Source organism: Acipenser ruthenus, chromosome 22 (assembly GCF_902713425.1).
Source record: "Acipenser ruthenus chromosome 22, fAciRut3.2 maternal haplotype, whole genome shotgun sequence".
In the NCBI taxonomy this organism is placed as follows: domain Eukaryota; kingdom Metazoa; phylum Chordata; class Actinopteri; order Acipenseriformes; family Acipenseridae; genus Acipenser; species Acipenser ruthenus.
This window is the reverse complement of record NC_081210.1, coordinates 25,476,970-25,489,239: the sequence shown is the minus strand read 5'-3', so window position 1 is coordinate 25,489,239 and position 12,270 is coordinate 25,476,970. Positions and strand designations below refer to the sequence as shown.

At 39.3% G+C, this 12,270-nt stretch overlaps 1 protein-coding gene across 7 annotated transcripts in view; it reads right to left on the bottom strand.

The window, feature by feature from the left end:
• ablim3 (actin binding LIM protein family, member 3) overlaps positions 1-12,270 on the bottom strand; it is a 72,297-nt gene that overhangs the window by 10,420 nt on the left and 49,607 nt on the right. For 3 of the 7 annotated variants that reach the window (XR_009308153.1, XR_009308154.1, XM_058996237.1), the window contains exons 8-14: positions 8,364-8,422; positions 8,066-8,137; positions 7,091-7,246; positions 6,096-6,125; positions 5,230-5,359; positions 3,627-3,725; positions 2,280-2,330 (exon numbers count right to left, since the gene is read on the bottom strand). Coding sequence is in view for 1 of the 7 variants with exons in the window: in XM_058996237.1 (XP_058852220.1) it covers positions 2,280-2,330; positions 3,627-3,725; positions 5,230-5,359; positions 6,096-6,125; positions 7,091-7,246; positions 8,066-8,137; positions 8,364-8,422 (597 nt within the window). In the remaining 6 variants the exon portion in view is untranslated. The remainder of the gene's footprint in view (positions 1-2,279; positions 2,331-3,626; positions 3,726-5,229; positions 5,360-6,095; positions 6,126-7,090; positions 7,247-8,065; positions 8,138-8,363; positions 8,423-12,270) is intronic. The other 4 variants (XR_009308155.1, XR_009308156.1, XR_009308157.1 and 1 more) reach the window with 3 other exon arrangements.

Below are 12,270 nucleotides of genomic sequence, written 5' to 3'. Positions count from 1 at the left end.
TCTCAGTTTTACAACGTGAATGGACAGAGCTTGGGTAGCTGCTTGTAAAAAGCTAAACAAAAATGCCAGTCGTCTTTGAGATATTCAATATTTGCAAATGAATTGCTCATTTAGTAGGTTACGTTTACTGATCTCACTCGACCCACCACTCAAAAGAGCCTCCCTTAAGGAAAACCTAGCATTAGAAAGGGTTTCAGTATTTGAATTCAACATCACTAAACATCAGACACCTAGCACACAACACAAGGGCGTGATTTACAAAAATAAAAAGTGCAGAAGGGACCCGTGGAGTCAGTGTCAGCGAGTCAGGGCTACATATCTATACTGTATTCAAAATGAAATCCCTACAGTTTGATATCTGGAACACAGACGTACTGAACAAAGTGGTACTTACAGAAGCAGACAGGTGACCAGGGAAGGTACAGTATAGCAGGAAGGTAGAGGAAAAAGAATATGTGGCAAGAAAAAAACCAACAGAGAAGGGAAGATTAGAACCATCTCCAGAGGAAAACACAGTAAGAAAATACAGGTTGCAAATGGCAGGGGTACTACAGGCCCAAAGCCAAGCGGGTGCTGATGGGATTCAGTACCTACTGTTAACTTTTAAACAAATAAACACATTCACAACTATACACGGAGGTCATATTGTGACCAGGTCCTGAATTACAGGAACCTGGATGTACATGTATGATTTTTAACTATTTCATATTTGCAATGAACCCAAGACTCTTTTTATGATAATTCAGGGGGGGGGGTTCTTTTTTTAAACAAGTGGTTTAATGCTGTAAGCATTGACTATGAATGTACTTGAAGCTACAATTAGCGTCAGCATAATACATAAATGCGACCAATTAACTTGCAGTCAATGTGTAAGGGGTCACCCCTCATTTCCCTCCCTTTTCAGACCCCCTTTCCCGGGCATCACAAAATGGCTACAGGCCTGTACTACAAGTTTCAACTAGTCTGCAGAAGACTGCTAGACTTCTGGTGTTCAGCACACAACAACATGCACAGAAGGATAAAGTTGCATACATCCACTTTTTTTTCACTATATTGTTTTCTGCCTTTTAGAGGATCATTTTTGTATATATATTTTTTAAACATGGGCCTGTATATCTCAAATCTAACAATAATAATAATAATAATAATAATAATAATAATAATAATAATAATAATAATAATGCTCCAAAAAGGGATCAATGCATCTTTAACTAATTTAAAAGCTGACATACACGCACAGCAGTTGAATCAACTGTTCAGCCAACATGCTGAAGTTCACTGACAGTTTCTTATTTGCACAGTCACATCCTTCTTCAATGATATGGGTGGAGATTTCAAAGAACATTTGATCTTTTCTAGGTACTGTAGATTAAAGTTTAAGACCAAGGTATAGTTACCCCCCCCCCCCCCCCCCACTTAAAACAACAATAGACCAGTAGTCTGTGAAAGAAAGGTGCTTAGTAAGAATAAGATAATCCTTTAAGGACTTCAATACAGTTTAAAGCAGGAGATTCAAGGCTTTTTCAGCAAGTTCTGGATACTCTCTGGAGGTCTGAAACCCACAGACCTTTATTATATATATATATATAAAGAGATTTCCTCTCTGCCATTTCCTTTGGTTACCCAACTGACGGAAACCTGGACAAAATGCAGCAAGTTGCTGCCACCTGCGGCTAATAAAATGCACGTTTATCTTAGTGTCTACAGATGGGACTGATTCTAAGATGCTGTAACCAAATTCACTTTGACCCTAGGGTTTGTATTCAAAGGAATACACACACCATTGGGTGTCCAAGGTTTGAAAAGAATCTCTCTTTACGTTAAGCCTTTCTCAAGGATTAAATACTTTAAATCTAATGCAAAGTATCCATTAATCTTACATGAAGAGTATTGCCATTCGCTATTCCTTTCCCCTCACCAATTAACGTCACTCCCTAATAATTGACATGATTCAAAGCCAATCATGGAGGCCTCTTTCTATCCTTTACCCCTTTCCTCTATGAATATAGCAGACTCTGTAGCAAACTGAAAAGGGCAAACATTGCGTATGCTGTTCAAGCAGCTATGCTTTTTATTTGGACTGGCATTTATAAGATTTGTGAGGGAAGAAAAGCACACAATTACACCTGTAATTGCCATCAACCCTCAAAGAAGGCTCCTTGATTGCTTCCTGCTGTCACACATTTATAAAGTGTTGGGGGTTCATTGTCAAACGCACGCAATACTTTCAAAAGCAGGAACGAGGTCCCACAGGCTACAGCAAGCGGTACAAACAATACCATATCTCTTATAGATGGGGGGTTTCCTGTAGATGTTTGGTTCTGCTGCTGCTGTAGACAGAAAGAGAAACAAGAAGTGAAATATCGAAGCGAGTGGAGGTCAGGTCAAGAAGTTTCTATAGCGCTCCCTGTCAAGAGGCAGGCCTCTCAAGTTAGGAAGGAAAGTGGAATTCATTGAAAGTCAGGAAAGTTCAAAACTTGTTGTCTTTTTTGTGTCATTCTAGCTTAGATATATTTTTTTTTTACCAACCACTGTTTACAGATTTCCTTGATTTCCTATATATTGCTTATGGTAGGGTCAAGAGTCAACAAGAACTCCCCTTTCCTTCCTGGATCTCAGCGAGATCTTGAAAGCACAGGTACAACAGGAGTGTGCACTGGGATTATCACAATAAGAAGGCTCTTGTTCCATTGAATTTGAGCATCAATCTGAAGAAAGGGCTTTTGAAACCAGGGAGCTATTTCCTGCAAGCAGACAAGGGAATCCTGGTGTCAGATGAAACAATCTGTGATTTCCACACAGAATAATTTATAGGCATAATGCTTTACATCTGTAGACTGCTGATAGCTCCTGGGGAGGCCATGAGTACCATCCATAACTGGGGACGAGTCACCCCAGAGCAGGGTCTCTGCACCTGTATGTACAAGAGGCATGTATCCATCTATGCAAGTAGCTGCATAGAAATAAATCAAGCTGTAATCAAAATAGCACATCAAATCAACTGACTAAGGATCTATTTGTCAGGTTAAAAAAAATACAAAATGTATATTTATGCTTTACAATGTGATTTTTCTGAATGGAATCAAAACTTTTTTTTTTCAGAATTAGAAATTCTTCCATAACTACAACCACCAAATCGTTAACAAACAACTATAATAACCTGTTGATGAATGAATGCTCAACCACTTGGATTCAAAATGTTAATACCTATCTGACACAAACACACATTTTTATATGAGTCTGTATGAATCTGTAAACACTTCTGCTGTATGAATCCATATGCATCAAGGAAGTCCACAACATGGCAAAGTAAAAAAAAAAAGAATCAAATACAAATAAAGGTCATTGTACTGCAAAAGCAAGGAAAGGCATGGTCCTGACATTTTAGCAGTGAATTCTGTCAGCTTCACCTTACAAGTCTGCTACTTAAAAGCCATCTGAATACTAGAGAGAGACCAGAGATCGAGACAAGCAGAGGCAACACAGATTGAGAAGGCCAGCAGCTCAAACAGAAAGCAAAGAGAAAGGACTTGTCATTGCCAACAGCAGAGGAATCCCTAATGTAATGATACAGTATGAGGTGTGGAGCCTTGAGGGGTTCAATTCAAATAAAAGTGGAGGCCTACCTGGCACATGGAAATGTTTAGGAGCTTGGTACGTGGTGGGAGTGGCAGACTTGACATCGGCCTGGCTGTAATATGGAGAGCTTCTGCCACTTTCAGTGCCTACAGAGGAGCCCGGCCAAATGGAGGCAGTAAAATAAGAACATGAGTGAAGCGCCGACCCCCAGAAAGCATCAGAAAGCACTTCATCTAATTGCAGTATCCAGGCAATATGCATTGAGCAGAATAAATTGGCATGGCTATTTTCTGGTTCAAAGTTCATATTTTAATGGAAACTCTTAATGTACTGTACAGATTAATGGAGATGATTGGTTTCTAACAGAGCATGGGACATGGAGGTCAAGTCACATTGAATATTAATGCTCATTCCCAGATACATTGATTGGGTTTCTGCATCTGCCTTCCCCACATTCCGAACCTCAATAAAGTCTGTGTGGACAACACTGTTGACAGCATACTTCACGTAGCATATCATGCTGGGTCCTCGCAATAGCGTGTATCCGTCCTGTTTATACTGAAAGTTCACAGTTAAACCACGGCGATGATTAAATTAAGAGATTCAAATTATAATTCAATGTCTCAAAATAATGCAAAATCGGCATGATGGGGAGATGAAGGGTTTCAGTTCTCAGTGACTGTTTTGTAAGCATCATGAAAGTTTGTTCAGAACTGCTACACCCTGTTAGAAAATTGACTTTGCCTGCATTTTTTTAAATGCAAGCTTGTGAATGTGAGAGTATATCTGTACATTTTCTTTAAGCACTCGCCCACAGGACTGCTGAGACACAGACATCCACTAGTCCTCATCAGTTTTAATTTGCCTCAGGCGAACGTTAGTTTCTAACCCTAAGTACGTGATGGAAGAACCTGGAATTAAAGAAATGTAGTAATAAATGTGATCAAGGAACTTCATGAGTCAGTACAGAGGTGCAACATTGAAAGATGTTATGGTTGTGATAGTGAAAGTCTTTGGATACAGAGGACAGCTGGGACACTTTGAGCAAGTCTTGTACTTTCTGAGAGATTGCTCTTGAAAAACATCCATGACCAAAACAGTTCTTTGGTGCTGCATTGCCAGACTTGTGATAGATGCAGTAATTCCTAAATTCTTGGAGTGTCCCCAGTCTCCACCACTCAAGCAAACCACAACATGGTCCTTTTGCTTCCAAGAGCTTCAAGATGCTGAAATATCCAAGAGGGAAATGTGAGGACCACCAGATGTATGCATTACATCCATACTGGGAATTCCTTTCCACATTCTCCTTCTTGAGCAATGAAAGTCAATGTACCCTTTGTGTTGTGTGAGATTTAGGAACTTCACCTGTGGTTGTGGGGGATATTACTGACTAATAGGCTCCAACATAACAGATCAATAACCTCTAAAAGACCAATCAGAGTCCTCCCAGTTATGAGTGTGATATTGCAGCACCTTATATGTGAGACTGCACGACTTTAGTGGGGCAATGGGAGCGAAGGTTCTTATGGGTGGGGTGGGCTTTTGCTGTTGTAGCTGCATTAGCTGCTTAAGCTGCATTTGCTGTGAATGGGATTTACTCCAAAATCTCTACAAAAGAATGGCATGTCCCTGCCTGTGAGCCTGCCTTACCTGATGGGTAATAGTGCTGAGGAGAGCGAGGCAGAGTGGGTGACATTCCCTGACGACTGTAACTCGGGGAGTCTATGTATCCGGGGCTGGATGCCCTTCTCTGTCTCAGATCAATACTGTCATAAATGTCCTGTCAGGAGAAACAGCCATGTTTTCACATTCAGTGTTACAGTGCATATCATCAGGGTCATTTTCAACACTGCACATCAAATAAATTTACAAACCTATAAGAGCTTTCACCATTGTACGACCTGGGTGTCAGTCAATGGTGAAAGCATCAATTTGACATGCGTATTATATTTGTCTGCTTTCATATTCATATATTGTATAGCAATAACTACTACATCTGTCTTAAAAAATACAGTCACAGTAGAGCATCTTGTCAGAGAATTACAGTGAATCTGCATTTTCAAGAAATCAAGATTATAGTTAGATGGGGTGAGCTGGAACTTCTGCTCTTAAATGCGACCCATGCGTAGCAACACCAGCTAATACTTAAATGAACTGCACAAGCTATAACAGCATGTAACATATCACCATTTAATTAAACAAGTGATGCTTTGGTAAGAGCACTCAATTTGTATAGTTTCGAGTTTAGATACAGTTAATCTGGTCTGGAAGAGTTTAGATTAAATGTATTTAACACTCCCCAGGGTGTAAGAAATTCCTTTTTTGGTTCAAACAAATTGCATGAGCCTGAGACAGCTCCTTATGTGATAAAGCTCCCTCTCAAAGCAAATATTCTCCAAGAGATTCACTGTAAGCCCACTGAGTCTAAGTAGGCACGGCTGAGGATTCATTGATAATTGCCCATGAACTAGGACTTCATGTTCACATGTTATTTTGAAAGAGTAAATGTTAAGTACCTGTGAGTATGGTGAAAGGGTTCCCAGAGACTGCAGGCAACAGCATAAGAAATGAAACAGGAGTCAGGTCCAGTTCACACAATGCAATCCATGCCTTTAAAGTAATCGCAGCCTGCCACACATTGCCAGAATTCACAGCACTAAGTAAAGTCACAGCTTGCAAAAGCACTGGTTGCTGATGTTCTATCATAACATTTGGACACCCTGATTCTTGCTGACACAAGTGTATCTGTGGATCTCTTCAGTTCAATTAAGAATAAAGCACCTACAGAGTTATTTAAAGTGGCTTAAGATTGCACTGCGGCACTGTTTGTACAAAACTGTAGTTTATGTTATGTACTTGTGAAGGTATGAATTCATTGTTTCGATGGGTTTTTATCGTTCCAAAAAATTGTTCTGTAGGCAAGATGCATGACGTATGGGTTTGAGCGAGCTGTCCTCGCAGAATTCCAAACATGACAAAAGGTAAAAGATACAACAACTGTACAAATGTCACACAGTGCGCAAACAAGCAAAACAAGTATATGTTAAAATGCCCTCATTACAATACAGCTGTAGTTACAGTACATTTATCACACTCTAAACAGAAAAGCCAGAGTTTACATTGAATACTTAGGGCTCAATTCAATTATATTTTAAGCAAGGAAAAGGCATATGGGGAATTTATAAGTGAAGGAGGAGAAATATTCAATTGGAATTAATGCGCAGTATCTTGTTTGCTTGGTGTGTTGTACGAAATGCTTTTTCCCCAGTTAAATCTTGAATCATTAGTCACAGATAACATACTCTGCCCATCCTTACCAGTTATGTAATGCCAGTGGCATAGAGTTAGAGATGTTCAGGGTGGCACGCAAGACTATCTTTCAGAGAATTACTCACTAGAGTATCACTGACCATCATGACCACCCTATGTTCCCGCATTACATTACTGAAGGAACAGACAACAGCGATCGACAGTTAAAGCACATTTAAGTTTAGTTTCTGGGTCTCGGTACCTCCCCATAGCTGTATCTTTCTAGCGTGTCATCTGAGGTGTATCTGTGATAGGGCTCATAGGAAATGAGATCGGGCCGCTGAACGTCATATATAGCTTTAACCTTAGGAAGAGCAGCGAGATCTTTGTACTTAAGGATCTCGTTTTCCACCTTTGCCTAGAGAGGACACAAAGAAGAGGGATGAAAGGAATTACAGTACAGGCTGAAGGTCAAATACGTATCCTTTATAAATAAGAGATAACATGGAAAGGAAAAGTTAAATGAGCAGATGGAGATCTGTGAGATGACCAACAGCAACGACCGACACAGATTCTTTTCAAAAGCAAGAAGCACAACATCTTGTGGATCCCCCTACCCAAGGCATGTCTAAACTGCTCTTAATAGAAAGCAGGTAAAGTGTAAACTGACAGAGAAGTGATGTTCGGTCACAAAGGAGAAGATTTCTGTTTTTAGATGTTCCTTCTTTGAGTTTCATATCTGTTTATATACAACTTCCATAGGCTATTCCACCTCTACTTTCCTTTTCTCGTTCTGGGACAATATGCTTCCACAGTCACTGTGAAAAGCTGTAGGCTTTATATAAAGAGTTTATAAAGGAGAACTGATGTCACCTTCCTGCCTGGAGGAAAAATACAAAAATCCTCTAACTATATCAGGAAAAACTAACACCCAGAATAGAAAGGTAATGAGAGATCTTAGGACATGGAATCCACCAGTGTGCTGTTTGCTCTTTCATGTTAGTGGTGCTGATGGCAAGCGAACAACAATAAGCACATATAATGCCCTTCAATTTGAAACAGCATTGGCTTATATTAGCAGATTTTGATTTGTACAGTGGCAAAGCAGAAAGGTAATAAACCTCTGAGCAGGAAGAATGGGAACACACTGTATCGATCAAGACAATGCAATCAGTACGCAAGGTCCTTACAACACCAGATACAATGAGAATGTATGCATTCAGCGGTAGTTACTCACGCAAATGACACGGTTCGGAGAGCCAATGCTGGACCCAGGTGGAGAAATTGAGGTTTCAGAAGTACGTCTGTGCTGTAAGACCAAACAAGCATTGTGTAAATTCCCCTCAGCCTAAGGGAAGCTAACCTCTGAGTACAAACTGAAATAGAATCAATGAAATGAAATAACTCCTGTCACCAAGAGGATGTGATCGTATGTAAGTATGTTTTACTGTTTGTGTAAACAACAGCATAACTATAATGTGCTTTTGTTTTTTACAGTTTTCTTATATCTATTAAAACGGCGAAACAATTCTTACCTTGAGTTTCCTCTCAGCCCTCGCAGCCTTTTTACACTGTGGGTGCCAAACCGCAGATCCTAAATCAGCAAAAACACAACTTCAAACATACTATATACAGTAGACATGATTATTTAACTATCAAGCCATGGAATACTGATAGTCAGGAGAAATTCATTTACACTCTCAATTTCTATGGAAAGGTATTACAACATAACACCAGAGCGCTTAACAACAGCAGCAGTCACCCTTGTCCATAAGGATACAAATGAACTCTAATAAAATAAAAATACCCAAAGCAGGGCTCTCTTTTAAATAATTCACTACAGTTTACGTGTTTGAACTTTATCACCTATATATTTAATTTAAATTGCACATTTGAATTACACTTAAAAAGAACAGTGATAATTAGATATTAGTATTAATTTATAAATTATTTATTAGCACCTTTTCTCACCACGACTTAAACGTTAGTCCTTCACTAATATGATTTCGGCTAATTTAAAGTACTCCCCAAGAGACTCAAAATTTGATTTAAAATGATGTGGCACAGGCAACTCTTTTTTTTACCACTTACTGCAATATAAGAACCATGTATATCTCATGCTTTAAGTAATAACTACTGTACAAGAAAAAAAAAACTGTGTAGAATTTGTAACACTGCCAAGTATCCTACTGTTCTCAAATACCTGTATTTACCTTTTGTATCCTATATTGCGGTATTTCATATGGCTGTGAAGCTGATTTAGCGTTATGTCAAGTGCTTAATGATGGCATGTACAGTTACAACAGACAGTGCCGGAGCTGATATTGGGGTCAGGTATGAGTCTAAAAGTCCAGTAACTCACAGCAGACAAATGGGACAGTGAGCTATGAGTTGCACCTTGAAAGCATGTTTGGGTATTTGTACAGATAATATTGTGTAAAGGGAAAACAAAACTGTACAGTATACTGTATGTACTGGCCCAATGTAAATTTGGAGCATCTTTAGTCGTAGGCCTTTGGGGAGTATTTTCTAAGCTGCTGTGGAGAGAGTTGCATGAGATGATATTAAACCTATAAATTGTTTTTAAAAAATAAACAGAAGGGAATAACGCTGTCAGGCATTTTTTAAATCCACAGGACCATGTATATGATATGGGGAATATTTTCTTACCACTGGCACGCCGCATAATTCAGTTATTCTTTAGTCTGGTTGCTAAAAACTAGGCCAGGAACATGCTGTGACGTTGCCAGGTCACTTGCCCCGCAATGCAGAGATTTAAATATCCCTGTTCACTGTGCGTCATCACTCTTACTGCTGTGGAGTTCAGCTGCTAACAAACCTACGCAGAGATACAAGACTCATATCCCTGTTCACTGTGCATCATCATACTTACTGCAGAGGATTCAGCTCCTAACAAACTCAGAATTAAAAAAAATGATCATGTTTATTTGGAAGTGTGCTCACGACACAGTAATATAGAAAGGACATTCATTCTTAGCGCCAAACAAAAAATCAAACCAGCATGCCTGTCCACATGACCTCTTTGTTCGCTGCCTAACACGCTTAACCATCTGCTGTACTGCCTTTGCTTTCAGATAAAAAGATGTATCGCAGTCTCACTTTCCACTGTCATAACACTGTCATTAGATATATAGATCCACCATGGGCAGCCAGAACGGGATTGATTCAAAGAGATTAGTCTGCAAGGCGTTAACTCTGTCCCTCGATGGCTTTATTACCCTTGGGAAATTTTGCTAACAGTATTTCAGTTAACAGAATTGCTGACATAATAACGTAATGAATCTCCATCTAATAGTCTTCTGTATCCTTTATACCCATGGGCGTTTCCTCTGCTACCCCAGACCACCAGCATCAATGTAAGTGGTATTTGAGAGGATGTAGCTGGCTGACACTTTCAGCTCGGATCTTATTAATGTTTCTACAGTCTTTGCCTAAACGACTGGAACTTATTTGACATATCCTTGTCTTAAATTTAAAAATAAATTATACAATTCAACAATTCTCCTGACCTCTCCACCTGTGACAGCTGGCTCTGTGCTTCATTAAAGAGATTACCATAGTAAAAGCACAGCAAAGTGTAATAAAGCATAGTGAAAGCACAGTAAAGCATAGGTAAGCATTGTAAAGCCCAAAGTGGTACGGCCAACGCATTTTAAAACGACATGGTAAATCATGGTAAACTATGGCAAAAGTATTTGGAAACTGCAAAAATACTGTGCAAATTTATCAGGGTAGACTTTTATAAGGGAATCCATAATGATCGTATTGCCAGGGCGGAGAAGCTCACAGATGCATCCACAATGCATGTCAGACTAGGTATCAGAGCCTTGTTGCGGAATAGGAAACTGTTATGCAGTACAATGTTAACAGTACTATGTTAAAAAATAAGCAACTCTCGTTTTTAAAATGAGTAAAACAAATTCACATGGTTGTATCGCTCAATAATTGTATTCCCAGTCTGTATGTTCTACAGTACTGTTATAACCTGCACTCTACCTCTATTTCAATGCTCCATCTTTCACACAATTCAGTACTCTCACGGCACTAGCTGAAGAGAAGCATATGTTGTACTCAACAAATCCTATATGTCAACTGTGTATCTTGCGGCTAGTCTGATATTTACAATCATGTTCTATGAGTTACTGCTCTGTGAAAAGGAACATTTTAATTTCTCTGCTTCTAGGCAAGTATTACGTGCTCACTTGGGCAGCCATTCTGCACAGTAATTATCCATTTGTCATGACTGCAGCAAATGCTTATGACTTTAAGCATTGCAGTCATTTTAATGTGTAATTATATATTCATAAAATCATATCTAAGGAGAACTGCAGTCTAAAATGATATAATGACATCAGAATGCATTCTCTTAACTCTGTTCAACATCGTCCCAGGGATGGGAGAGATGATTTACAAAAAAGCGCTGAAGAATTTGGGGGCACACACAGCAGGCCTCTATAATACATATGAATGCATATTTCAGGTGCTGCAGCAAGGGTAGGGCTGCCATAAGAGACACACAGTAGTCTCCAGTAAAAGCACTGCTTGAAGTGCAGCATGATCCATGCAAGTGTGTTTGAATCCCACGCGTTGCTGATCTTGACTCGGGGCTCACAGGGAGCGCTGCATTGGGCTTTGCACTCCTGTAGGGTTCGAGGTGATAATCATATGTGGCTAGTTCACTACATCACATTCGCCAATGAGTCCAGGTGGAGACTCCCTAGGTTGGGTCCTGCCTGGCCCCTAGGGTTCAGTACCATGGTAATATCTGCTAATTTCATATTGTCATGACCTCTTATTTTTAATAGCTTTTATTGCTGACGAGGTACACCTGTATTATACTGCAGTGTTAACAGATGCCACAAAATGATACAGAATAATTTGATAGTAAAGTAAATGAGACTTTACTGTGTTTAAATGGCTCTCATCCTACCCCATTTTAAACATATCATCCGCCAGCTATTGCCATTTGAAATTACGCTTCGGAGGCAACTCGTAACAACATTAATTTGCTATGAAACCGAATGTGGATTAGAGATGGAAGGATACATCAGACAAAGACCTGTATTCTCCCCGGAATACTGCTTCTATAAAATTATTTGAACTTCTGCTCTTGGGTTTCAATTCTCAGAATTTAGATTTACAATCTCCATCACCATTACAACTCATAGCTGGGGTTGTCCACCTTATGAACATCATCAATCATATATCCTGTATCAACCTTTTAGTGGTTTAATTTTTCATAGTAATGAATAGTTTGCCCAATAGCCTGTGGCCTTTGGATAACCCTGTGTGCAAACTGTTGCAATTATCCAATGTGTTTTACTTAAACTTTAATCCAAACCCATCGTTACAAAGGGCGCTATCCAAAATCTTATACAAAAACTCAAAAATGCTTATAGTGTAACAACCTTATATATGAAA